This window comes from Mobula birostris, chromosome 4 (assembly GCF_030028105.1).
Source record: "Mobula birostris isolate sMobBir1 chromosome 4, sMobBir1.hap1, whole genome shotgun sequence".
Taxonomy (NCBI): domain Eukaryota; kingdom Metazoa; phylum Chordata; class Chondrichthyes; order Myliobatiformes; family Myliobatidae; genus Mobula; species Mobula birostris.
In genome coordinates, this window is record NC_092373.1 from 137,616,480 (window position 1) to 137,641,379 (window position 24,900).

At 37.5% G+C, this 24,900-nt stretch overlaps 1 protein-coding gene across 3 annotated transcripts in view; it reads left to right on the forward strand.

Annotated features, from left to right (window-relative positions):
- The window catches only part of afg2a (AFG2 AAA ATPase homolog A), a 457,570-nt gene that overhangs the window by 126,966 nt on the left and 305,704 nt on the right, over positions 1–24,900 (forward strand). For all 3 annotated transcript variants that reach the window (XM_072256115.1, XM_072256116.1, XM_072256114.1), the window contains exon 14: positions 13,114–13,240. In XM_072256115.1, coding sequence (XP_072112216.1) covers positions 13,114–13,240 — 127 coding nt within the window. The remainder of the gene's footprint in view (positions 1–13,113; positions 13,241–24,900) is intronic.

The following is a 24,900-nucleotide window of genomic DNA, read 5'->3' on the forward strand; positions in this document are numbered from 1 at the left end:
GTTTAATTATAATATTGTAACATCAATTCTTCAACATCAAGCCATCTGGAAATCTTAAGTTTTATTAGCACCGTAATGAATGAATTGTTTTTAATTTTTGGGTAAGGATCAGAGAGAAACATTTTTGTCAAGAGCTATTGTTTGGATCTGGAGGGACATGTGAAAGTCAGAATTCCCTGAAATGGTCAAACAAGTGCTTTGGTTGTGTCTGTCACCAGTGATGCAATGGGAAATCATGTATTTCTTTCATTTAATTACTTGAAACATTTGGCATTTTGCATTTTTATTGCTTTACTTTTATATTTGACTTTTTGTTTGCATCAGTCACTGCCTTTTGTGCATACAGTATAAGGGGTGAGAAACTGCACAGGTCCATCTCAAGTCCATGCTAGTCCAACCTTATCACAAGATGGAATGTTTGTAGTTGCTACATATACAGTAAAACAAGATTTAAGATGATGAAAAAGGGCTTATCTGTAATAAACTAGAGACCAAGAAAGATTGACGTAAGTGGTAGTGGTATCAGCAAAAAAAAGTTGATGAAGCTAGTGATTAGCTCACATTGAGCAGATTTTAAATGGTTCAGCAGACGGGGAAGTGTGAAATTCAGATGGAGAATTGAGCTGGCAAGTAATTGACAATTCAGGATTATCCTAAGGGCTCAAGGAACCGCACCTTCTCTTCTGGGCAAGGGTATTACAGCCTTCTGGGCGCAATAGTGAATTCCACTGTCTTGGCGCTGTTTTTCTGTGGTAGAAGCTGCGAAAATCTTGGGAAGCCAGATATGTTAACCTGCCCTGATTTTCTTCAGACATTTAGGATAAATCCACTAATCCTATGGCTTTGTGTACGTCTAATTAGGTTGTCCTTATATGATTACCATGTCTGTTTCACCCACTATGTGGGGAAGAAGATCTGGAGTCAGAGGATAATTCAACAGATTGTGGTGATATTCTGTGGTTATTTCCATTCTTACCTCTCAATATTTTTGACACCAAATTTGGCACAGGAAATAATTGAATTTGCAGTGACTTGGGAAAGTTCGTTGTTTCTTGTTAACGGCTAGGAATTCTCAAGTTAGTGGCATGATTCATTTTGAACTACAATTGTTCTGTGAGTAGTACCTTAGGATCTCCTGCATCCATCTAAGAAAAGGCAAATAGAAATCTCTGCCATAAAAAAATTTGTGAAAATGCATGTATAATCTATCTGCACCTAGAAGAAAAATACAGGTTAATACTTCAATCAGCATTCTGGAGAGATATCATACTCAAAAACTAGTCAGCTAATAGTTGATATGCTGTTCATTCCCAGTAGTGTGTGTTTTATTTATGGTTTTTAGTAGTTGGTATTTCACTGGTTATGTTTGTTAATTGCACAGCAGATTGTATTCCTGTGCTAGATTTTATGAAAGGCTATCTTTGTCAACCAGTTCTGTGAGTAGCTTTTTAAGTTTCAGAGTTCATTTTCCTTTGAAATCCCAAGAATATGCTGGTGTTATGACCAGTAGAAAAGGTCTTCAATGTAGTTTTTGGAGCAATCCTTTATAAATTATCAGTTACATACGACCCCATCAGTGAAAGTAATCAGTAATGAAACCTATTGAAATAAACCAATTGCATTCTGTTTTTCCTTTGTTTGCTCATTAGATTTAATGGCCTTGGTTCTGTAACTGTAATAGCATTATTATACATTGAGGCTGTCATCATTTTCTGAAGAATACACATTCAGTTAGGCACCGAAAACCTGATACAGATTCTATATATCCCTGCAGAGTGCATTGGTTTTCATTCTTCTGTAATATAGTCTCCAGAAATTAATGAATTTTTGATATCATTGGGAATTGTGTATAAGATGATGAGAGGTGTTGATCATGTGGATAGCCAGAGGCTTTTTCCCGGGGCTGAAATGGCTAACATGAGGAGGCATAGTTTTAAGGTGCTTGGAAGTAGGTACAGACAGGATGGCAAGGGTAAGTTTTTCACACAGGAAGTGGTGGGTGCGTGGAATGCACTGCCAGCGATGGTGGTGGAGGCGGATATAATAGGGTCTTTTAAGAGACTCTTAGATAGGTAAATAGAAAACTAGAGGGCTATGTGGTAGGGAAATCCTAGGCAGTTTCTAGAGTAGGTTACATGTCCAGCACAACGTTGTGGGCTGAAGGGCCTGTACTATATTGTAGATTTCTGTGATTCTATGATCAGTAAACAATGCTTTCCATAAAACTCTGAAATTATTGTATTTTATTGCATGAAATGTAAGTGAGCTTTTAGTGGTTTATTAAGCTGTAGATGTTGCTTCTCTAGACCCAATAAACAAATTCAGCCCTGGATAAAATTCCCATAGATACCGTTGAAGTCAGAAGTTTAATACACCTTAGCCAAATACATTTAAACTTAGTTTTTCACAATTCCTGACATTTAATCCTAGAAAACATTCCCTGTCTTAGGTCAGTTAGGATCACTACTTTATTTTAAGAATGTAAAATGTCAGAATAATAGTAGAGAGAATGATTTATTTCAGCTTTTATTTCTTTCATCACTTTCCCAGTGGGTCAGGAGTTTACATACACTTTGTTAATATTTGGTAGCATTGCCTTTAAATTGTTTAACTTGGGTCAAACGTTTTGGGTAGCCTTCCACAAGCTTCTCACAGTAAGTTGCTGGAATTTTGTGCCATTCCTCCAGACAGAACTGATGTAACTGAGTCAGGTTTGTAGGCCTCCTTGCTCGCACACGCTTCTTCAGTTCTGCCCATAAATTTTCTAACGGATTGAAGTCAGAAAATGATGTCAAGTCTGGTTCATCCTTGGGAGCAATTTCCGAACGCCTGAAGGTACCACGTTCATCTGTACAAACAATAGTATGCAAGTATAAACACCATGGGACCACACAGCCCTCATACCGCTCAGGAAGGAGATACATTCATGTCATTTCATTAGATGCTGGGAAAGCCTTTGACAGAGTTGAATGGCCATATTTATTCAGTACGCTTGAGAAGTTTAATTTCAGTCCGATATTTATATTTTGGATTAAATTGGTATATTATACTCCTCTAGCTTCAGTTTTTACTAATAATCAAAGATCTCCCTTTTTTTGATTATTTCGTGGTACTAGACAGGGTTGTCCTTTAAGTCCTTTATTATTTGACATCGCTTTAGAACCTTTAGCAATTGCTATCCGAGATTCACCAAATATTTTTGGTATCATTCATGGAAATGAGTTACATAAGTTATCATTATACGCAGATGATTTATTATTATATATTTCTGACCCAGAGAAATCCATTCCTGCAATTTTATCTTTGTTGGCTAAGTTTAGTAAATTTTCTGGCTACAAACTGAATCTTAATAAGAGTGAACTTTTTCCATTAAATATGCAGGGGGGTTCCAAATTATAAATGCTTACCATTTAGATAAGTTACTGATTACTTTACTTACTTAGGAGTAAAAATCACCAAGAAGCATAAGTATTTATTAAAGGCTAACTTTTACCTTTATTGGATCAGATTAAATGTTTGTTTACTAAATGGTCAGCAATGTTTTTGTCTTTAATTGGTCAGATCAACGCTGTCAAGATGATTATTTTACCTGAGTTTCTATATTTATTTCAAGCATTGCCAATTTTTATCCCGATATCCTTTTTTGATAATGTTGATTGAAAAATTTCTTCATACGTATGGCAGAATAAAAATCCTAGACTAGGTAAAAGATACTTACAGAAGCCCAAAAAGGAGGGCGGTGTAGCATTGCTGAACTTTAGATTTTATTACTGGGCAATTAATATTCATTATTTAAAATTCTGGACATGGAATTTGGACACAGTTTCAAGTCCACAATGGGTTAATCTTGAATGTAAATCTATTTCAGGGTTTTCATTGGGCTCTATTTTAGGGACCCTGCTCCCTATTGATTTTTCTAAATTGGATAAACAAATGGATAACCCAATAGTTAAATATACTCTTCGAATATGGTTTCAGTTTCGAAAATTTTTTGGATTGAATCAATTTATTTTAGCAAACCCTATTCTATCCAATTTTCCTTTTCAATCCTCTTTTTTGGATCAAGCCTATCAAGTCTGGAAAACAAAAAGTATAATATGATTTTCTGATTTATTTTTGGATAATTGTTTCATGTCTTTTGAACAATTATCTAATAAGTATAATTTACCTAGATCCCATTTCTTTAGATATTTTCAGATTAGAAACGTTTTAAATACTGTTCTTATTACCTTTCGGATTTCATATTCAACGCATATAATGGAAAAAATTCTAGATTTAAATCCTTTTCAGAAAGGTTCAATAGCAATTATTTATAATATTGTGAAAATAAATCCAGATATATCGAATACAATTAAGATCGACTGGGAAAGGGAACTTAAGCTTACTTTACCTACAGAGAAATGGCAAAAAATTTTTCAATTAGTTAATTCTTCCTCTATATGCGCTAAACATGCGTTGATACTGTTTAAAGTATTACACAGGGCTCATATGTCCAAGGATAAATTAGTTTGTTATGACTCTCATATAAACCCTGTATGTGATAGATGTCATTCTGAGATTGCTTCATTAACTCATATGTTTTGGTCTTGCCCTTTTCTGAAGAAATATTGGGATGACATTTTTGATATTATTTCAATTGTTTTGAATATTGATCTACAACCTCATCCTATTACTGCAATCTTTGGCTTACCAATGATAGAACATCGTCATCTGACCTCCTCAGCTTGTCGAATGATTGCTTTTGTTACACTAATGGCTAGAAGATCCATATTATTGAATTGGAAAGAGATTAATCCTCCTACTACATTTCAATGGTTTTCTCAAACTATGAATAAATAAATAACTATAAATTTAGAAAACATTAGGAGCGTCATTTATGACTCTTCTATTAAATTTGAAGAGATTTGGAGACCTTTTATTCAATACTTCATATGATGTAATTTGACCCTTTCCAATTCTATTTTGTTACTTCAATATTCAGGGAGAGGAGCGGAGTTAATGACACTAATGGTTTTATCTCAGGTATCATAATAGCTCATTCTTTTTCTTTTTTTTTTCTTTAGTGTAGTTTTCTTCTAGTTGGTTTAGATTTCTTTTTCTTTCGGGGTATATATATATATTTTTTTTTCTTTTTTCATGATATTTTTATATTTTCACTATATTTTTCCTATATTTGTACTTTGTGAGATTTTGGGAGGCTCATTAATTATGTGTCAATTGAGTTTATACTTATATAAACTAATTATCAATAATGTAATCCCAATTGCTCGGTATATATTTTCTGTAATGTTTATGATGTTGAAATTAATAAAAAGATTGAAAAAGAAAGAGACACATTCTGTCTCCTAGAGATGAACGTACTTTGACGCGAGAAGTGCAAATCAATCCCAGAACAACAGCAAAGGACCTTGTGAAGATGCTGGAGGAAACAGGTAGACAAATATCTATATCCACAGTAAAACGAGTCCTATATCGACATCACCTGAAAGGCTGCTCAGCAAGGAAGAAGCCACTGCTCCAAAACCGCCATAAAAAAGCCAGACTACAGTTTGCAAGTGTACATAGGGACAAAGATCTTACTTTCTGGAGAAACGTCCTCTGCTCTGATGAAACAAAAATTGATCTGTTTGGCCATAATGACCATCGTTATGTTCGGAGGAAAAAGGGTGAGGCTTGCAAGCCGAAGAACACCATCCCAACCGTGAAGCATGGGGGTGGCAGCATCATGTTGTGGGGGTGCTTTGCTGCAGGAGGGACTGGTGCACTTCACAAAATAGAGGAAGGAAAATTATATGGATATATTGAAGCAACATCTCAAGACATCAGCCAGGAAGTTTAAGCTTGGTCGCAAATGGGTCTTCCAGATGGACAATGACCCCAAGCATACCTCCAAAGTTGTGACAAAATTGCTTAAGGACAACAAAGTCAAGGTATTGGAGTGGCCATCACAAAGCCCTGACCTCAATCTGATAGAAAATTTGTGGGCAGAACTGAAAAAGTGTGTGCGAGCAAGGAGGCGTACAAACCTGACTCAGTTACACCAGTTCTGTCTGAAGGAATGGAACAAAATTCCAGCAGCTTACTGTGATAAGCTTGTGGAAGACTACCCAAAACATTTGACCCAAGTTAAACAACTTAAAGGCAATGCTACCAAATACTAACAATGTGTATGTAAATTCTGACTCACTGGGAAAGTGATGAAAGAAATAAATGCTGAAATAAATCATTCTCTTTACTATTATTCTGACATTTCACATTCTTAAAATAAAGTAGTGATTGTAACTGACCTAAGACAGGGAATGTTTTCTAGATTAAATGTCAGGAATTGTGAAAAACTGAGTTTAAATGTATTTGGCTAAGGTGTATGTAAACTTCTAACCAACTGTATATACCTCAAACTACCATGGAGTTTTAAAAACTTAAATGCTTTTAAAATGTGCTTTTTACTACATGTATTCTGTGATATGTTTAATTTATTAGTCAGAAATATTGGACTTTACTACTTGACTTGTCTTAGAATTCATTAATACAACTGCCTATACAGTCAGCCTACTGATATCTCTGTGGCTAGGTGCCTGGGATTTTTTGAACTAATGCTGTGTAGCAACCATTGCTGCAAAAGGTAAAGTCCATGGACTCACAGACCAATTAGTCACTGAACTATTTTATTCAATGTCAGGTGCAAGTAATGTCCTTTTCCCACTGACCAGAGAATCTAAGCCATCTCAAGTTTTTGTTGTCATTACCCAATCATAAAACTGAATGCATTTCAAACCCCCAGCATAAAATAATTTTAACCACATTGGATTCAAATCTCTCTTTAATAATATTAATATCAATGCAGTTAATTTGATTATAATATGCATTTCCTTGTTTTACTCTAATTCAGTGACCTTTCATCTTGATAAACACCTGTTTCTTTCATAGAACTTTTCACGCTTATACCACAAAGTGATATTCTTATTTATTCTTTCCAGGATGGCTTTTGGTCAGTCATTTGGATTGAACAAAATAGTGCCATTATTCATCATTGACTGTTGATTTGAGAGTTTTAGTGCTTAAGAAAGATGTATACCATTTCCTGCTACTAACGAAGGAGGACTGAGCACCATAGGAAGCCTAAAACTGCCAAGGCATATTTCACTAGAGTCAGCGAATGGAGGAAATAAAGCAGCATGACAGTTAATTATGATTATGGCAGCAGAATTGAAAAGATTGAGTTGGCAGGAGTGCCTTGCTGACAGTTTTCTGCTGTGCAACCTTGACAGAAATGTCAGACTCAATAATACTTCCAGCCTAAGTGAGCAACATGTCTCTAGGCTGTATGTGCAAGTCTGCTGGAAGAACTCTCAGCATTTCAGGAACCCCTGCTCTAGATTGCTGTGCTGCCTTGTTCTATATTGTAGAAGAATGAGGTCTTTCAGAAAGTTCTGCATCAGACTTTGCTCGCTCAATCCTTTAATAATAGGCTAATCATAGTTTGCACATTATCTTTTCACTGCACTAAAACAAATTGGACATATTTACTATTCTCTCTCCCTTTGTAAAAAAGATTATATGTATTGCATGTGGTAAAAAATATATTTTTTGCCTTTGTTTTGCAAAGTGACAGAAAGCATTTCAGATTTTTCATGAAATCACATAGTTTAAACTATATATATATATATAGTTTATATTTCTGGTACTAGCAAAAATTTCCCATTGGTTTTTAAACATATAATTTAAGATCACTCAGTTCTTTCACACACAGGCTTTTGAATTATGTTTGATTTTGGTAGTGGACAGAATTTTAAACTTGGCAGAAGGGCTTAGAAGCTATTGATTTATTTCAGTACCGGTTCTCAAACTTGATATCTTTATGGTTTATTTATGTTACTTTTTTTTAATCCATTCCCCCTTAGATTAAGCCTACCCAGATTAATGGCACATGGAACCCTTACATAAAAATTTGTCATCCTCTTCACTGGGACTGGACTTGAAATTTCCTCTCAAGGGGCTAAACGTGCTCTTAAAAATACAAGTGCTGCAATTCCAGAGTTTTCTGCAGCTGTTATGCGTGATGGACTGGCCTCAATATGTTTTTGTCATATATGAATACCCAGATTACTACTGGTTTTATTTTTATTGTGCCAATTAATGAGACTTCATGACCCACAAGGCCATTTCAGAGAGTGTTTGATGTCGAAGTTGGTTTCTTTCGTAAGTTTAAATTTGTAGCAGCCTGAAGAAATCTTTCTTGGATAGCAATACATTTGAATAGCACCCACACTTTGAATTGGGGCTACGGAAGGCAATAATCCCTTCCTATGTTTCTGAAACCAAAGCTGATATGGAGGTCCTGCAAACTTTGCCACTGTGATTTGGGAAATTATTGGTAGTTACTGAACCAAGATCAGGAGTATGGTTTGGGATTCCAGCTTTTTGAGAAGATACTAATATTGGTGGGAAAGACTTGGTAGTGTTAAGCAAAGATATGCAGAGAACTTGACTGTGGGCAGTGTTTCACAGTCAAGAATCAGCACCAGATTAACAATGCAGCTATAAGGAGAAGGCCTTCCAAATACAACCCTATCCGCAATACTTAAGTTAGGAATTGGATGGAATGCTTCTCCCATAGTTGGATGGATGAATGTTTCGGTAACAAAAATTGAAGATCCAACATCATTGACAGTGGAGCATGCTGGTGATTGCCACTCCTGCTAATTCACTGTTTCTAATCCATGAAACAGTAATTTGACAAATGTGCATGGATACTGCTTGGTAATGCATTTGGTACCAAAAGGAGCATAAAACCCATGGGCAAACAGGAGGAATTCTGCAGATGCTGGAAATTCAAGCAACACACATCAAAGTTGGTGGTGAACGCAGCAGGCCAGGTAGCATCTCTAGGAAGAGGTACAGTCGACGTTTCAGGCCGGGACCCTTCGTCAGGACTAACTGAAGGAAGAGCTAGTAAGAGATTTGAAAGATTAAAACCCATGGGGTTTGTGGCAAAGCTACCAGCTACAAGTTTGCTCCAAATTACATACCGTTGTGTCTTTGACATATATTAGTCTTCCATCAGCATTGAAAATTCTGAAATTCCTAATTTTCCACTATGCATTTAACTATGGATTTAACAGTTCAAGTTCAAAGAACTGGCCTCATTTCTTGATGTCTTAAAAACATACAATAGCAAGATTTTTTTTGACACTAATGATGAAGAAAATGGGGGTGGGTCTTAAATTTTGAGTGTAAGTAATTGATTTCATTACAGAATTTTTAATGTGCCAACACAGACGTGAAAAAACACTTTGTTCAGTGTGAATTTGGGCATCATTGTTTAATGCATAATTAAAGGGATCAGCTGATTAAATAGGTATTGAAATAGAGGCTATAAATGGGCAGCTTTTAGTTAGTCATATAGAAATTACAGCATGAGTAAAGTAAGTGAGGATGCAGGGAATCCAGAGAAAGCTGGCTAATTGGATACACAATTGGCTTAATGGTAGAAAGCAGAAGGTGATGGTGGATGGTTGTACTTGGAGGCCTGTGACTACTGGTGTCCTTGAGGAGTCAGTGCTGATCTCATTGTTGTTTGTCATCAATATCAATGATTTGGATAAAAATATACAAGGCATGGTTAGTAAGTTAGCAGATGACACAAAAGTAGGTGGCATAGTGGCCCTGCTATGGGAAAAATGTTATTAAACTGAAAAGAGTGCAGAAAAGATTTAGGAGGATGCTACTAAGACTTGAAGGACTGAGTTACAAGAAGAAGTTGGACAGCCTAGGATTTTATTCCTTGGAATGTCGAAGACTGAGGGGTCTTATAGAAGTGTGTAAAATCATGGGAGACATAGGGTCATTCCACTCTGCCTTTTTCTCCCGAGTTGGGGAATCACGAACTTGAGGGCATAGGTTTAAGGAGATAGGGAGAAAGAATCAAGAGGAACTTGAGGAGCAACACTTTTGCACAAAGATTGTATCTATATGGAATTAGCTGTCAGAGGAAGTAGTCAAGGCAGGGACAGTTGCAGCTTTTAAAATACACTTGGACAGATACAGTACATGGATTGGAAAGGGTTTAGAATGTTATGAGACAAATGTTTTCAAATTAGACTCGCTTGGAGAGAGCATCTTGGTTGCATAGGCCGTTTGGGCTGAAGGTCCTGTTTCTATGCTGTTTAACTCTAACAGAGGAGAATTCACATGAATGTATTAAATATGTATACAGTAGCATAGTAAATCAGACGTAAGAATAGGGCCCCTAGAAGTCGCTCTGCCATTTATGGGATGCCATTTAAGATCATGGGAAACCTTTTACCTCTAATATTTTCCAGAACCATCCCCATATCCCTTGATTCCATATATATATCAATCATAGCTTGAATGAACACAATGAGTGAAAGCATTATGGGATAGAGAATTTCACTACTATCTGAGTGAAGAAATCACAGTCCTTTATTTACCTACCTCTTATTCTCCAACAATACATCCCCAGTCCGAAAGGCCGTAGCATTGGCAAATATTCAACAAGCTTGTGGCTGTCAGGCCCTTTATGATTACTGAAATGAAAACAGAAAATGCTGAAAACACTTAGCAGGGCAGGCAGTATTGGAGGAAAGCGAAATAGAGTTATTGTTTTACGTCTGAGATGCCTCAGCAGAACCGAGACAGAGAAAAAACGTGTTTAGAGCAGAGGAAGTCAGGAAAGATCGGAGTACACAAAGACAGTATCTCTCATGGTGAAACAAATGAGTTAGTATTGCCATTAAAATCAGGATATGCTTTCTTGCATTATGTGGAGCTTTTAGCTTAATTGGTACAGGTTTCCCCCGCCATCCGAAGGTAGAGCGTTCCTATGAAACAGTTCGTAAGCCAAAATGTCGTAAAGCAAAGAAGCAATTACCATTTATTTATATGGGAAAATTTTGTGAGCATTCGCAGACCCAAAAATAACCTACCAAATCATGCCAAATAACACATAAAACCTAAAACAACAGTAAAGTATCGTAAAAGCAGGAATGATATGATAAATACACAGCCTATATAAAGTAGAAATACTTTTCCACAATCATTACTGCACTGTTCTCCGTAACGAAAATCTCACGCAAGTGCTGTTGGCAAAAACACGGTGCAAGCACTCTCCCGTAACCTTTAAGCTATGAAGCTGCCAAATCATACCAAATAACATGTAAAAATACACAGCCTATATAAAGTAGAAATAATGTATGTACAGTGTAGTATCACTTACTGGAATCGGGACAGCGCCAAGCACACTGATGATGGTGTGTTAGGCTGAGTCGTCGCAGGTTGGGGTGGTGCAGTGGCCCCCACCCTCTGGGCCACCAACCGATACCGATCTGCGAAGCATGCAGGAGTACAGCGGTAGCCAGGAGGCATACAGCACATATTTAAGAAAAAAGCCGAAACAAACATGCTAATTAATTAGGTGCCGCCCGGCACATAATTGTTGGCCCAGATCAGTGCCGATTTCCGATTGTATCTTCTCTGATCTGGGCCGACAATTGTGTGTTGGGTGGCACCTAATTAATTAGCATGTTTATTTTGGCTTTTTTCTTAAAGATGTGCTGTGGCCTCCCGGCTACCACTACATTCTCCGCGAATCGGTATCTGTCTGTGGCCCGGGGGTTGGGGTGGTGGGACACTGGGGTGTCATCTCGTCATCGTCTGTTTCCATTAGGGCAGGCAGGTCATCTTCTATCTCTGCCTGCCTTGATGTTGAAGGTCGAGGTTCGTCGTCTGCTGTGGCTGATGTGGAAGGCTTGCTTTACTGCTGAACCTCGCGCATTTTTCTATCACACAGTTCTTTGTAAGGACTCAAACCATCTTGCAAATATCCCCTAAACCTACGTACCCTTTCAAAATTAAAGTCGTACTTTATCATTGCAGCAAAAATCTCATGCAGTTGCTTCATGTTCAGTTCACTACTGCATTCGGTTTCGATTGTTATCCTTTTTTCTTCCAATTGCATGAGTTCTTCATCTATCAGATCTTGGTCATGGGATGCCAAAACCTCTTCAACATCATGTTCATCAGCTTCCACAAGCCAAACTCACTTTGTCCTTGCTTCGTACACCACGATCGAAACACTTAATTATGTCTAGTTTTATGCTAAGCGTAACACCCTTATGAGCTCTTTTAGGCTTTTCCGATACCATAGAACTCATCTTGCTAACGGCTGCTAAACAGGCACGTGTTTAAACAATGCTGGCCAGAATGCAGTTCCGAATCCGGGGGACAGCGTCTGCTTGGGGCGCGCGCTGCCTTTTATCGCGCGCTGCTTTTTTTTTTGTAACATTGAAAACACCTTCTGAAAGCGAAAACAAGGTACTAATGTAGGTCTTTCGTAACAGTGAGGTTTCATAAAGCGAACGTTTGAAAAGTGGGGGACACCTGCATACTGATATTATCAGTGTTGTTTCATTATTTTCAAAACTGAATTCTGCTTATTCCTTTTTGGGATTATTTTGCAATTCTAAAGCTCCCTTCACCTAGTTTAACAAAATCTTATAGCCCTTTTTGTTCCATTCCTTGTTTGTTCACTAGTGATCGCTATCTAATTTGAAATAAATAATCATTTGTTCAAGTATTTCTTTTAATAATGTCTCTTTTTGCACTTACTAAAATTAAATTATTGCAGATGCTGTATATTTGAAATAAAAACAAAAATTATCTGGCCCTTTTCTATTATAAAGCTAGTTCCAAAAAACAAAATTGTATTAGCATGATAGGAAAGCAAAACTGTCAGAATGGGAGAAATGGGAAAAGGTCTTCAGTGGTGGAGTAACAGAAACTGGGGATGTGTGAGAGACCAGAGCTGGAGAAGCTCAGAGTTATACTGTAGGTCTAAAGAAGATAATAGATATGGACAAACCACAGAGATTAGAGCATTGCTTTATTTACATCATTGCTGGTTTTAAAAGAAAAACTTCTTACATTGGACCAGTCAGAAACTCATCTGGATTTTTCAAAAACAGTGTTATTGTATTGTTTAACAATAAGATTAAGACTTCTATTTTAAAACCTTTTTTTCTAAATGTAATGCATTTCGTGAGCATCTTTTCTGTTGTTATGAAAAATACTTATGGACTGTATACTTTGTTTTAGCTCTGCTGGTGCTGGGAATGTGAGCGACAGAGTACTTGCACAATTGCTTACCGAAATGGATGGTATTGAACAGCTACATAACGTGACAATATTAGCAGCAACTAATAGGCCTGATATGATAGACAAGGTAAGATCTACAGACTTTCTGGATGTTTGCATTTGTGATTAATTCAAAGTTTTGTGCTGTATGGATACTTAATGCATATAATGCACTGGAAAGATGATACCATGTACATTAACCAATGTTTCTGTCATTATTGGCATCTCTGCACTTTACTGCAGTTACTGTAGGGAAAATACAGAAGCTCCTATTTAAGAGGATTTGCTAAATGCCATTATTACTGTTCTGAGGCATTTTTGAATTGCTTTTTTCCCTGATGCAACTTAAATACTGAATTCAAGTCAGCCTCCATTGTTTGCATACTTGCCAAGGGTAATACCGTTGGGTATCACATTTAATGGCCAGGCATAATTGAAACATTTTAGAATTTATTTATACTAATCCTTTTTATAGTTTAATCTATAATTATCATATGAATTGCGAGCAGGAAACAGCTGATTACAACCTCAACTCTGAATTTCTATCTATATTTTGTAATTTTTCATCCTCTTGCTTTGCAAATATTGTTCTAATATTTGCCTTAAAGATATTCAGGCACCTGCTTCCAAAGCCCTTTAAGCACTGCTACTACTACATCGACTCAGGGCTAGGGGACTGGTGTCAAGCAAGAAAGCTCCAAAGATTCAAATCCTTATGAGGGAGGAAAAAATGCCTCGAGAAAAAAAATCTCTCATCTCCTGACACCTTGTTCTGGATTGTTCGTCAAGAGAAAGCAATGTCTCCATGTCCAGTCTGTCAAGACTGTAGGATATACACTCAATGAATGTATGTTTGTAGTCTTCTGCAGCTGTAGCCCATCCACTTCAAGGTTCAACCTGTTGTGCATTCGGAGATGCTGTTATGCACACCCCTGTTTTAATGTGTAGTTATTCAAGTTACTATCGCTTTCCTGTCAGCTTCAATCATTTTGGCAGTTCTCCTCTGACCTCTCTGATTGACAAGGCATTTTTGCCCACAGAACTGTGGCTCACTGGAAGTTTTTTTTTTGTTTTTCGCACCAGTCTCTGTAAGCTCTAGAAAATATTATGTGTGAAAATCCCAGGAGATCAGCAGTTTCTGCGATACTCAAACCACCCCATCTAGCACCGATAATTATTCCATGGTCAAAATCACTTAGATCATATTTTTTCCCCGTTCTGATGTTTAGTCTGACAACTGGATTTCTTAAGCATATGTATATTGTTCTATACATTGAGTTGTTGCCACATGATTGACTGATTAGATATTTGCATTAATGGTCAGGTTTACAGATGTACCTAATAAAGTGGTCACTGAGTGTAGTATGCTCCTTTTAAATACCTTCTCTCCTAACTGGCGGAGGATATCACTTAGTCTCTACAACCTTTTTTTAAAGGAACGACCAGCTATAGCAGTTAAAAGTCTTGTAACTGCTTCCAATGCATTACCATTTTTCTTTAAATAGGTAGACAAACACTACACAAAGTATTCCAGATGTGGTCTCACCGGTGCTCTGTATTAGTAGAGCATAGCCTCTTTACATTTACAGGTGGATATTCAATTCCTTAACTATAAACAGTGACATTCTGGAGACACATGAAGCTATAGATGTTGGAATCTACAGCAAAAAAAATCTTGTTAGATTTGTTGTTGAAATGGCATACCATCATTTTGAAAATCTTCTGCTAGAACAGTTCCTCTGAATCTCTGATCTCTACATCCTATTAACTCATTACAGTAGTACAATCGGCCCTCCTTATCCGCGAGGGATTGGTTCCGGGACCCCTCGCAGATACAAAAAAACGTGGATGCTCAATTCCCTTATTCAGCCTGTTTAAATGCGGTGGACCTTAGGACCCAGCAGAACCCCGGACCTTATTTAACCTGTCTCAGTGCGGTGGACATTAGGACCCGGCGGCGGAGCTCTGAATCTGCAGTGTTTCTGTTCATGAAAATAATCACAATCGTGATTTAAGATAAAGTGGAAATAATAAAGTGATCAGAAAGATGTGAAACGCCATCGGTCATTGGAAAAGCGTTAGGCTACAGTCGGTCAACGATCGGAACAATTTTAAAGGATAAAGTGAGAAAATCCCTGCCCTACAATTATTACTAAGCAACGCAGTGGTTTAATTATTGGGTTTTGGGGTTTTGGGTTTTTGATCCTCCACATCAACCCGGCAGGGATGGACGGCGCACTCGGGAGCGATCTGTCACTGGATCGAACTCGGGAATTTTCGTTCCCGAGTCCAACGCTGAAACATACGTTTCTTAAGTGTTTTATATGCATAGAAAGGTAAAATATATACTATATACTAAGACAAATGTTTGACTAACTGATGCTAAATAATACCGGATGTACCTGTTCTGACTTACTTAGTAAGAGAACTTCCTTTTTTTTTCGATCCCGATCCACAATAACCTATGCACATCCTCCCGTATACTTTAAATCATCTCTAGATTGCTTATAATACCTAATACAATGTAAATGCTATGTAAAATAGTTGTTATACTGCATTGTTTAGGGAATATTGACAAGAAAAAAAAGTCTGTACATGTTTGAACAAAAAGTGCTGGAAGAGCACTTCCGGGTTTTCTCGATTCGCGGTTGGTTGAATTCGTGCATGCGGAACTTGCGGATAAGGGGGGCCGACTGTACTGGGAGAATCCAGCACCTATTGTAATACTAGAGTTTAGAGAGGAAAGTTGGCAGAATATTTTCTGCCTTGTGAACATCATCATTGCATATCATATTCTGAAATATTAAATTAGTTGTTTTCTTTTCAAAGTCAAGTTTATTGTCAAATGCACAAGTAAACATAGGTGCAATGAAATATTTATTTGCATCAGCTTCTCAGACCCATGGCATCATATAAGTGGCATTCACAAGTAAAACATGAACTAAACATAAATTATACACAATTTTAACCAAGAAGCACAATTACAACAAAAGCATCTGTTTATTTTAGTACAAAGTGTTCATAATGTTGCTGAACTGTAGTGATTAGGGTTTTGCCAGTTGGTTCAAGAACTGAATGATTGAAGGAAAGTGTTGTTACAAGAAGACAACATGTTAATATTGCAATCACTGTGTAATCTTTCTTATAATTTTTATAATTGTAAATTCTTACAATTTAGTAATGGCTTTATTAATGTTCAACAGCAGTCTAGGTGCTGAAATCGAACTGTAATGGTAGATTAGAATGGTGAAGAACACAGAAAATGTGATGTTAATGATAAACAAAATAAATTTAAGAATCAGTCATTTGTAATTTTTTTGGTCAATGTATGTATTCTGACATTTCTGTTCTTTTCAAGGGAGGCTAAAATATTAAAGGGATGACTCACTCACAAATAGTTTTAATATGGACATGTTGGTGGTGGGCAGCCTATTCATTCTGATGGACAGGCCATTCACTAAAATATTTGAAAGAGGTTAAGTTCCTCTGTTTTAATGTTTTGTTTTAGTTTTAATGCCTCCATGCTATGTTTCCTAGGCCATTGAACCCAGCAGCTGAAGGGATGCTTGAAGGGACAGATTGATTAGGAACTACTTAACCAGGGGAAACCAAAATTCTTATGGCCCTCCCACCAAACTTGCATTCACGTTTGACTCACTGTCCTTTCCTGTCCTCCTTGATATAATCTTTGACTTTTGCAACTTCCTCCTTCCTCTCCTCTATTTCCCAGCTGGCTTCCTGGCAGGATTAGCAAAGGCTGTTGGAAAAGGTTAGAACTGGCCCTGCATTAAATCTTTGAGATCTGTGGGAAAACCTGAATTTCATATTCTCACCACCCCCGTTCCTTAATCCATAACAGTTAACATTGTGATCAAAGCTACTGATTGGATAAGATGAACAAAATAATTGTGAAATGTTAATATTTGATTTTATTGAATATTGCTACATTTTACATATGTAAAATGATTCATGTAACTTATATCCCCATTATGTGTGGGATATTAAGAAGTGAATTGTGAACAGGTTGAATAACTGCTTCAGATTTCCAGGTACAAATCCCACATAGTTTCATATTAAACCAGGTTTTGTTATGTGACCTTTGTAATTTGAAATGAGAAAGTATATTAAACACTCACAGAGTACTGATGAATTAGTATGTCATGACCCATATTAATATGTCGGCCTATTGAGCAATACCTTAATCTCTGCTACAGAATGCAGGTTGGCTTTGTCTAGGGAACTAAGAGCAGAATAAGCCCCAGGGATTCGAATTATTTTCAGCACTGGAGGTTACTTGAACAGCTGAAAAATCTGATTATTTTGCCCCCTGCTGTGTCCAATTTGAGTGTCAAACACATTGGATGTGATGTATTAAACAACTGCTGAGTGAGATACAAGATTACATTTTAGGTCAGCACCCTGGGGTTTTCTTTCCAAGCAGCACTCCCATGTAGAGCCCAAGGTTACACCACTAACTAAATGGTTACAATTTCAATTAATGTATATAATTGAGAAATAAAGATTTATGTCTTTGCTTCTAGTGATCTGTCATGATTTGATGGAGAGTTTTTTGCTTCATGGACAATCAGTGTGGAAAGCTAGTAGCTGAAACACCAGTATCAATCTGCAGTTTTCTGCAGGGAGTATGTCCAGCAACTTGCAGTTAAATTAAAGCAACAAGCTGCTTCCCAAAAGTATAACCAGCAAAATACACATTGAGCAAAAGGGGAATATGAGGATATGGTGACTAGAAATGCTGTTAAAGAGATTGGTTTGATGTTGTATAATGATTTGCTCTCTACTCAGATTAAAAAGAAAATTACACAGGAAGATTGAATTAACAGTGGTTTCCTTTGATTATGTATAAATTAAGGATGAAATGCCAGTGAGATCTGATAATTTGATGAAGCATTTGTACACTCAATTTTGAAAAAATTGATAAGAAAAACATGTCTTTTGTATAAAGAACTATTTGAATATGAAAGTTGATTCAATCATGATACTTGGAGGAGAATTAAACTAAAACATCAGTGCAACCAGTGAATTGGGACTCAGTTAGACAGACTTGATGAGTAGCTTGGACTAAAACTAGCCAAGTGCCATGGTGTTTTACAGCACAGAAGTAAACTTTCAGTCCATTAATTCCACACCATGCAATCCTACAGCAAGACCCTTTTCTTCATTTTCTCTACATTCTTAATAGCTATTCCCAGATTTTACCATTCACCTACACAGGTGGGGTAATTTACAGCGCTGCATTAATCAACCAACCTGCGCTGGTTCTGGGATATGGGAGGAAACTGGAGTACGCAGGAGGAACTCAGTTGGTAACAGGGAAGATATGAGCACTCAGCACAGACAGCACTGGATGCAGCTTTATTGGCAGCACTACTGTCTTTTAGCTTGTTCTGTATTATCTTTCTTGGGTAGTACGGGGATACTTTTTAATTCATCAGGGTCACTTTTTTTATTGGATATTTGAGAGACAGTGTGTAAATAGCCATTTCTCAAGTTTAGCAAGAATAGAATTGTTGACAGGGAAATCTGTTTTGAAGCTTGTGTCTCTTTGCACATCAACAGGAAATTATTATTTTGTTTTAAGCATAGTTATAAAAGTAATTTTAAAGATAATGATTAAGCAATGTACTCAGTGGCCACTTTATTAGGTACAGGAATGGAACCCCTTGTGGTCTTCTGCTGTAGTCTATCCACCTCGAAGTTTGATGTGTTGAGCATTTACAAGATTTTCTTCTGCACACCTCTGTTGTAACACATGAGTTGTTGTCACCTTCCTGTGAGCCAGTCTGGCCATTCTCCTCTGACCTCTCTCATTAACAAGGCGTCTCAGCCACAGAACTGCTGCTCACCGGATATGCAGACGGGTATTTTGTTTTTCGCACCACTCTCTGTAAACTCTAGAGCCTGTTGTGCTTGAAAATCCCAGGAGATCAGCAGTTTCTGAGATACACAAACCATCCCATCAGGCAACAACAACAAACAGACTTTGGGAGAAGTGAAATAAACAGTATCCCCAGACTTCCTACAAAAGATAATACAGGATAAGCTAAAAGTCACAGACGAGTACACCTAAGTTACATTAGTTTATAACCAAAATTTGGCCTCCCTTATCTTCCTCCTCCATCCATACTGATCAAATATATGGCATCTCCAGCACAATGATACCAATAAACATAGCTCCCTTTCAACATTCAAGTATCTCAATCTTCACTTCCTCTCCCCTTCCTATCCATCAAAAGGTGCAACACCTGTCTTCTTGTCTTCCTACATTAATTCTTTCCAGGTAAAGTAGATATCTTATTCAGTAAACTTCTTTTACTGCTCATAATTTAGTCGTCTTCATGTCAAAGAGTCCAAACACAAACTTGAGAAATGCTTTTGTTCATTTTGTGGCCATAACTCAGTGTTTCTAATTGGCTTTCACGTGAATTTGCATATTGGATTGTCTATCCTTAGCCTCCTGCACTTTTCCAATAAACTGCAACTTAGATATGAATTAGCAGCTCTGCATCTCTTAACTAGGCACATTACAGCCTTCTAGGCTTTACATTCACTTCAAAATTTCAGATCATATTTCTTAATTACCACCACTGGCTTTACACCATTACACCTTCATCAATTCAAGCATTTTACCCTATCATTCTACTCTCTCATTCTTTCCTTCCTTTCTCTCTATCTTAAAACTTATTCAAAATAACTTTTGGAGGTTCTGATAAGCAATTAATGACTTGAAATGTTAATTTTTACTCACTTTATAGATTTTGTCTGTCTTTGGTGATTTCAATATTTCCTTTCTGTATTTCAGTAGCAATGAAGTATTTTAGCATGAGCTAAAATCAAAAAGGATGCTATTTATGTAGTTCAGCTAATAGGTGCACTTCCCCAATTTATTTGAACTACAATTGAGCAGACTGTGACAGTGCTGATTGTTACCTCTGCTGATGTTCTTAGCTTTTCTGAGATGAGCATGCCCATTAAAACTGAAGATTCCTCACAAAATAAGTACGCAATACGTATTTATTAATTTCAAGTTACAGGTTACTGTATGAAATTTAATCTTTGAAAAACACTTTTCAAGGATTGTACACACTCTTTAGAGATTGATTAATTGGACAAAATGTAAATAAAATTTCCTATTCTACACTTTTTTGCCATTCCTGACTTTCCTCTAAAGTGTTAAGTAGCAGTAGATAATTCATAAGTGTTCCATACTAAAGCCACATTTGTGTGCTTGTTTATACCTGATGACTGAAATTTTAAGAGTTTACAGTAGAGGGCATCTCAATTAAATGATTGTATTTATATTTCCCAGTGCAATATACTCCCACTGTATTACCAGTTACCTGATTGGAATCTGAAATCACATTTTGTAATATAATTTTTTGGCTCATCTAAGTAAACCTGAGAAAGCGGTGTTTGGGCTTAAATGGAAAATAAGCAGCCTATGAAGCCATGCTGAAAGGTCTTATTCATACAACAATGGACAATATAACATGTGCTCATAATTTCAATAAGGCATATATTGTTTTAAAATATATGCACATTTCATGATGGTACATGGTTTTGTTAAGAAATTAAAATAAGAAATGGAAAAAAGAAAACTGCTGATATACAGGGACCTTAAATCATGAGTTTCTTGAGAAGTTGGAGGGTCCAGCAGAGACTTTAAGAAATTAAGAGGACAAAGAGGGACCATGCACTTATAGAATGTCTTGGGATTCTTCTTAATAAGATTAAGGCAAATCCCAAGACATTCTATAAGTATGTCAGGAGCAAGAGGTTAGCGAGTGAAAGAGTGGGACTGAAGGGGTAGTCTATGTATAGAACAAGAGGATGTAGGTGAGGTCCTAGATGAAAACTTCTGATCTGTATTCACCAAGGAGAAAGACATAGAGTTATGGGGTGAAATTAGATAGTCAAGTCAAGGAGTAGTATGTTGATAGTCTTAGGCACATGATTATTAAGAAAGGTAAGGTGCTAGATACCATATCATGAATGCATTATGTTTGATAGATCCTGAGCATTAGATGAGATCTATTCCAGGATGCTGAGGGAAACAACAGAAGAAACAGTTGGAGCCCTGATGGAGATTTTGCATCTTTGTATAAGTACCTCTGAAACATAGTGATTACATCCAACTCGACCACCATATGTGACAGTGAGTTTCAGATATCAGTCACTGTGAGTAAAAACCTTCCCTTCAAATTCCTTCAAAATCCCTCCCTCTCGTTTTAACCTATGTTTTTGATACCCTGTCACAAGAAAAGTGTTCTGACCTTGTAATTGTATATACCTCTCAGATCATTCCTTAGCCTCCTTTGCTGCATGGAAAACAAACCCAGCCTATCCAATGTCTCCCCATGACTAAAGTTCCCCAATCCAGGCCACAGGTGAGGTACCAGAAGACAGCAGGGGAGCTAGTGTCCTTTTTATTGAATATGGGCAGCAGGGATAAACCAGGTAATTACAGGCCTATGAGCTATATATCAGTGGTAGGGAAATTACTGGAGAAAATCCTAAGGGATAGGATTTTTTACATTTGGAAAGGCTGGTTGATCAGGAATAGTCAGCATAACTTTGTTCAGGGAAAATCCTGTCTTGCTAATTTTATTGAGCTTTTTTGAGGAGGTAACTAAGAAGCTTTATGAAGGCAGGGACATAGACATTGTCCATATCAACTTAGTAAAGCATTTGATAAATTCTTGCTGGTAGGCTGGTCCAGAAGGCTAACGCGTGGGGTCCAAGGCAGTCTGCTTAGTTGGAACCTAAATTGGCTTGATTTTAGGAGGCAGAGCATGATAATGGAAAGATGCTTTCCTGATTGGAAATTTGTGACCAGTGGTGTACACAGGGATTGGGGCTGAGACCCTTGATGTTTATAATATAATCAGTTTAGATGTGAATGCAGGGGGCATAATTGGTAAGCTTGTGGGTGACATGAAAAATGGTGATTTTGTTGAGAGTGATAAAGATTGTCTAAGGCTACAGGAGGATATAGATCAGCTGAAAAGTTGGGCAAGGCACTGTCAGATGGAATTTAATCCTGACAAGACTGAGTTAATGCCTGTTAATGCCTGTTACTGCTAAATTGGGGTAGGACTGCACAGTAAGTGGTAGGGCACTGAGGACTAGCGATGAAAACAGGGACTTTAGGTTCAAATAGTTCTTGGAAAATGGCAACATAGAGAAAATGATAGCGGGCATAAGGCCTGCTTGCCTTCATAGCTCAAGTATTTCAAGTGCATTTATTATTGAAGAATGAATAAATTATACAACCTTGAGATTTGCTTGCTCACAGGTAGCCACAAAGCAAGAAACCCAAAAGAACCCAATTTAAAGGAAAAAAGAATAAAAATAAAAATAAAAGACCAACAGTCGATGCACAAGAGAAAGAAATAAAGTACACGTCTTGCAAACAATTGAAGCGAAGAACGACATTCAGAACCAAAAATGAGTCCTCAGATCCGAACCCTGGAGCAGCCAGGAGTAGGCCCAAAGCCTCGCTTAACAGTTCAGCGTATTAGCAGGCACGGAGCCTAGCAGCCGGGGCAGCCTTCATAGCCTCAGCACCATAGAGATGGCCATTGCGGAGAACGAATGAAATCAGCTCTCATCATGACCAACACCCTGTCTTTTCAGTTTATATGGGCCGGTGTTTAAATTGACCCAATGATGTGACAGCGAAAGGATCCGCGCCCTGGATAGAGGAGTGAACAGCACAGAGAATGAGCGAAATCAGCTCTCCCCTCTAATCTGGGCCGGCGTTTAAACTGTCTAAACAGTGCATTGTACCTTGCACAAGGACCCAAGCACCACTGCTGCAAAAGGTCCTGGGCCTAGGCCACACTGACCAACTACTCACTCCGGGTCCAGATTTCATCGCCCAGCCTGAAGCCGCTCTCAAGCTCTTCAAATCAGCTCAGCGCCCAGAGTGATTCAGCCTTGTACCCAGGCTAGCTGTACGAACATCAAAATCGAATCTCCTCTGCCTGGGTCCTGTCTTTTCCTTATGACACCCCGAGTGATCCAAACTCGCTCCTGGGCCAGCTGTATGGGCATCAGAACTCCACCTGCATCGATTCACCCCATGAATGTGCTTCACCATCGCTTGCCCCTTCACTATTTGTGGTGATAATTTAACACAATTTACCTCAGAGAAGGTATTTTTAGTGATGTTTTTAGTCGGATTTTGTGGCTTTTTGACTATCTGCCACACACGTTCAGTAGCCCCATCTTAACCAGATGCTTGTGGCATAGATAAAAAAGTTGAAATTTTTTGTTGCAACTTTACAAAATATTGATTGGGCTGCGTTTGGATTATTGTGTGCAATTCTGGTCACCACACTACTAAAAAAGATGTGGTTATGCTGGAGAGAGTGCAGATATGATTTAATAAAATGTAGGCTGGATGGGAAGAGATTGGATAGGCTGAGTTTATTTTCCATACAGTGAAGGAGGTTGAGGAATGATTTGAGAGATATATACAATTATTGGGTCAGAATCCTTTTCTTGTAACAGGGTATCAAAAACAAGAGGACATAGGTTAGAGTGCGAGGGAGGACTTTTAAAGGGATTTGAAGGCAAAGTTTTTTTTAACTCAGTAATTGATACCTGAAACTTTTTGTCAAATATCATGGTGGAATTGGATGCAGTCACTATGTTTCAGAGATATTTACACAGGTACTTTAATGGACAAATCATAGAAGGATATGGACCTGATGCAGACAAATGGCATTAGAGTAGCTGGGAAAAGGTTTGCATTGGATGTGATGGGCGAAATGGACCCTTTCCATGACTCTAAGAGTATGCATGCAAATTAGCCTTTATAGAGCACGCACACACTGGGTGCAGTTCCAAGGGTGTGCATGCTCTAGAAACGGAGCACAGCAGTATCTTCAATAGCTTTTTGCCTGAAGGTTCAGAACAATAAAATGATGGGGAAAGTTTGAGTCTTTTTTGGCAACTCTTGCATTTTCTAAATAAGTAAAGCATGTCCAGCCATGCCCTTTCCAATTGGGAAATACGCCATCAGTCTCCAAAGATAGAAATCTCGTATTTTAATTTTATCTTGCATAAATAATTGTTTGCTGAGTCCACAATAGATGCATTCAGGAGGGAAAAAAGAGTAAATCTGACCTGGTTCAAGGTTGTTTCCCTGAAGCAATGAATGATCCTTTAATTCCACATTTTAGTTTACTTCACAATGCTTGTGAGAATGGAAAAGTATTTTAAATATAAATTAGCATAGTTAAATTAGAAAAGAAGGGCTTTATATGACAATGTATAAACGACCTATAGCTGATGTTCTGAGTTAATTTTACTCTGATGAGAATGGAGTGATTTAGTGATTTAAGTTAAGTACTCCGTGTAATGCAGAAGTTCAAGTCAAAGTCAGAATCGGGTTTAGTATCACTTGCATATGACATGAAATTTGTTATAGGTTATGAAATTTCAAGTTTAAAGTCAAGTTCAAGTTTAATTGTCATTTAACCATACACAATCATACAGCCAAACGAAAGGGTATTCCTCCGAGACCAAGGTGCAAAATACAGTGCTAACAGTTTCACACAGCACAATGCACATATAGCACATATAATTACAAAAGCAGAAAACATAGAGTCACAAATGATAATATTGCCCAAGTCCCTGATTGACGTGGCCTGTAGATTGATGGTGCATGGGATGTTATTCTAGAGCCACGTTTCTGCAAGAGTGATCATGCAACAGTCC